General features: G+C 31.7%; 1 protein-coding gene across 1 annotated transcript; it reads left to right on the top strand.

Moving 5' to 3' along the window:
- Positions 1-1,525: 1,525 nt before the first annotated feature.
- LOC107765083 (3'-5' exonuclease-like) lies at positions 1,526-2,233 on the top strand. The gene has a single exon (XM_016583690.2). The coding sequence runs from the start codon at positions 1,526-1,528 to the stop codon at positions 2,231-2,233; it is 708 nt and encodes a 235-aa protein (XP_016439176.1).
- Positions 2,234-2,753: the final 520 nt, after the last annotated feature.

Genomic DNA, 2,753 nt, shown 5'->3' on the forward strand with positions numbered 1-2,753 from the left:
TCCTTAATTGACTAATGACCTAATTAATTAACTAGTATAAAAATGCATGTAGAGTTACTAATGTATTTTTTGGTATTTTAGTGTTTTACAAATGCAATTGATTATGCAATTAAAATTTAAAAATTAAAAATTCAAAATTCAAAATATTTTTTGTATTTTCTTTAGGATTTAAAACGCAATTTAAAAATGCATCAAACATGAATACGTACAAAGCAAACTAAGTAAAAATATAGAAAAATAATTTAAAGCTATTGTTTTAAATTTTTTAGAAGTAATTTTATATTAGGTCAAAAATTAGGTGCTCACATAATCTACTTATTTCCTTGCAAAACTCTAAACATTCATTTTTTTTATATTACTCATGAGGGCCAAAACAACTCAAATCTATAAAACTTGATAGTAATTCACCTAGAAAACAACCAAAATTGAGAGCAAGAAAGAAAATATAGGTACGAAGTCTGGATAGAAAGAAATCATAGCATTTGTTCTAAAATTATTTTCCATTGTATCCACCGGCGCAAATCCAAATTTAGTCGCTGCTAAATAATGAGAGCACAATATATCAGTTAAGAAACCAAAAAATAACTGAGCACGCTAAGAAATCCAATTAGTTATTCAATAATCATCATGATTTTCTAATTATTTATAAAGAGGTAAACTTTGATTATTTTAGATATATTTGCTGAAGAATGGAGATGTTGAAATGTAATTTGAATACCGGGGGAAATACAGATTTTAACTATAAGAATGATATTAAAGAAGTTGCTTTTATACCTCTTGAATGAAAACTTGAAGAATATTACATAAAAGTTAAAGATTGATAGTAGAGGAGTGTTAAAAAAAGTACTTTCACCTGGTATTTATATCAAATCAAACTAATTACTATGGTTAAATCATAAATTAATATGAGAATGTGTATTAATTAATCATAGTTTAATGATAAATGTGTATATAAAGATGTGTGTTATATAACCAATTAATATTTGGATAAAAGTCCTTTCCGGCATCATCTCATTCCGAGGACTCACTGAAAAATCCCGGGCGGTGCCACAACCCGTTTGATTTATTAGACTGATCTAAACAGCAATTACGAATAAATTTTCAAATATCCCTTACTTTACCTAGCGGACATTTTTTAATTGCGCGTTTTACATTCTTGCCGTCAAAGTTAAACCCAAAACAAAATAGGAAAACAATTCCGAATCCCATTTTAAGTGGGCAAGTAAAATTCTTATATACTACTGATAGACTACTACAATTATTATAGAAAAAAAAACTCCCATTTAATTGACGCTAAACCAAAATTAGGAAACTAATTATTTAATTCTTGTTGCAAACCAAATTCACCAAGGAATAGGAAGAAAAAATTTGGCAACTTCCAAAACGTTACTTCCCATTTCCTTTCCCACGTTAATTAGGAAAACTCACTCTCTTATATATACACACAACCCCTTATTCTTTCCATTCCATTCCACAAGTTATACTCCATATTAACAAAAGCTCTCTGTTTTAGTGTTGTTTATCAATGGCTGAAGTGTACGGAGTTTCTTTCTACAGTGACCAAATAGAGGTTACTGTAACCAAGAATGCAGTCGCAGTTAATGACTGGATTTTGCATACTATTCATACTCATAGGCGAAGACTACACAAGCTCCTTATTGGTCTTGATATCGAGTGGCTCCCGTATTTCAATCCAAAAGACAAACAACCAGTTGCTCTTCTCCAACTTTGTGTAGGCCGACGTTGCCTTCTTTTTCAACTTCTACACAAAGATTCCATGCCCGGATACCTCGCACAATTTCTAAGTAACCCAAATTTCACATTCGTTGGTGTCGGGGTTGAAGGAGATGCTGAGAAGTTGATGTGTGATCACGGGCTTTTCGTGGCGAATACTGTGGATTTGAACCAACTTGCATTCTTGTATTATGGAGAATATGTGTATGGAAAGATGGGTTTGAAGAGAATGGCAAAAGCACTACTTGGGAAAGTAATGGAAAAGCCAGAGGATGTCACTTTGAGTAAGTGGGATGCAGAGGATTTGAGCTATGAACAAGTTGAATATGGTGCTATTGATGCTTTTGTCTCGTTTCAGATTGGAAAGAAATTGTTTAATGAAATGGCAGAGAGAGAGAAGGAATTGAATTGCCATTATCAGCCATTGAACTTCCATTATCTGCCATGGCAGCAGCTACAAGAAACACAGGGGATGTTTCAAAATCTTGTTCTGTTTTGAATCTGAAATAACACATTAGAAAAAGTATACAATAGCAAACTTTGTACTAGTATTTCCTCAAGTTTGAGACACGGGAAGACATTGGCAACATTTTTTTTTTTTGGTCAAGTAGGTTATACATGTAATATGTATTGATTTTGATATTACAGATAGTAACATAAATTTTGAGTTCAAACTAGCTTTGTTATTTTTTTCTTTTTCCCTCACAAAAATCTTTAGAATCAGTCTAAGAGCATTAACCCACACTCTCAAGGCATCACATAAGTTAAAAGAAACTAATATGACAACTAGAAAGCTACCTAATATGCAGTGTCCCAATTCATTTATACATTGAATATCAGAAACAAAGATAACATATTTTCTTAACTTGCTACACTTCTCTTCTTCAGCGATATAACATACTTTAATTCAATATTTATCAAATGAGAATTCCTTTCCTCAGTAAATGAACAAATCAACAGTACAATGTTATCTCATGCCACTTTCCTTGTGTTATAACAAGTCTCTGAAATGACAGGTG

The sequence above is a fragment of the Nicotiana tabacum genome, chromosome 24, assembly GCF_000715075.1.
Source record: "Nicotiana tabacum cultivar K326 chromosome 24, ASM71507v2, whole genome shotgun sequence".
Lineage (NCBI taxonomy): Eukaryota > Viridiplantae > Streptophyta > Magnoliopsida > Solanales > Solanaceae > Nicotiana > Nicotiana tabacum.

Bases quoted from the DNA above. Each gene is read 5' to 3' on its own strand.
- LOC107765083 (XM_016583690.2), top strand. From the start codon at position 1,526: ATGGCTGAAGTGTACGGAGTTTCTTTCTACAGTGACCAAATAGAGGTT.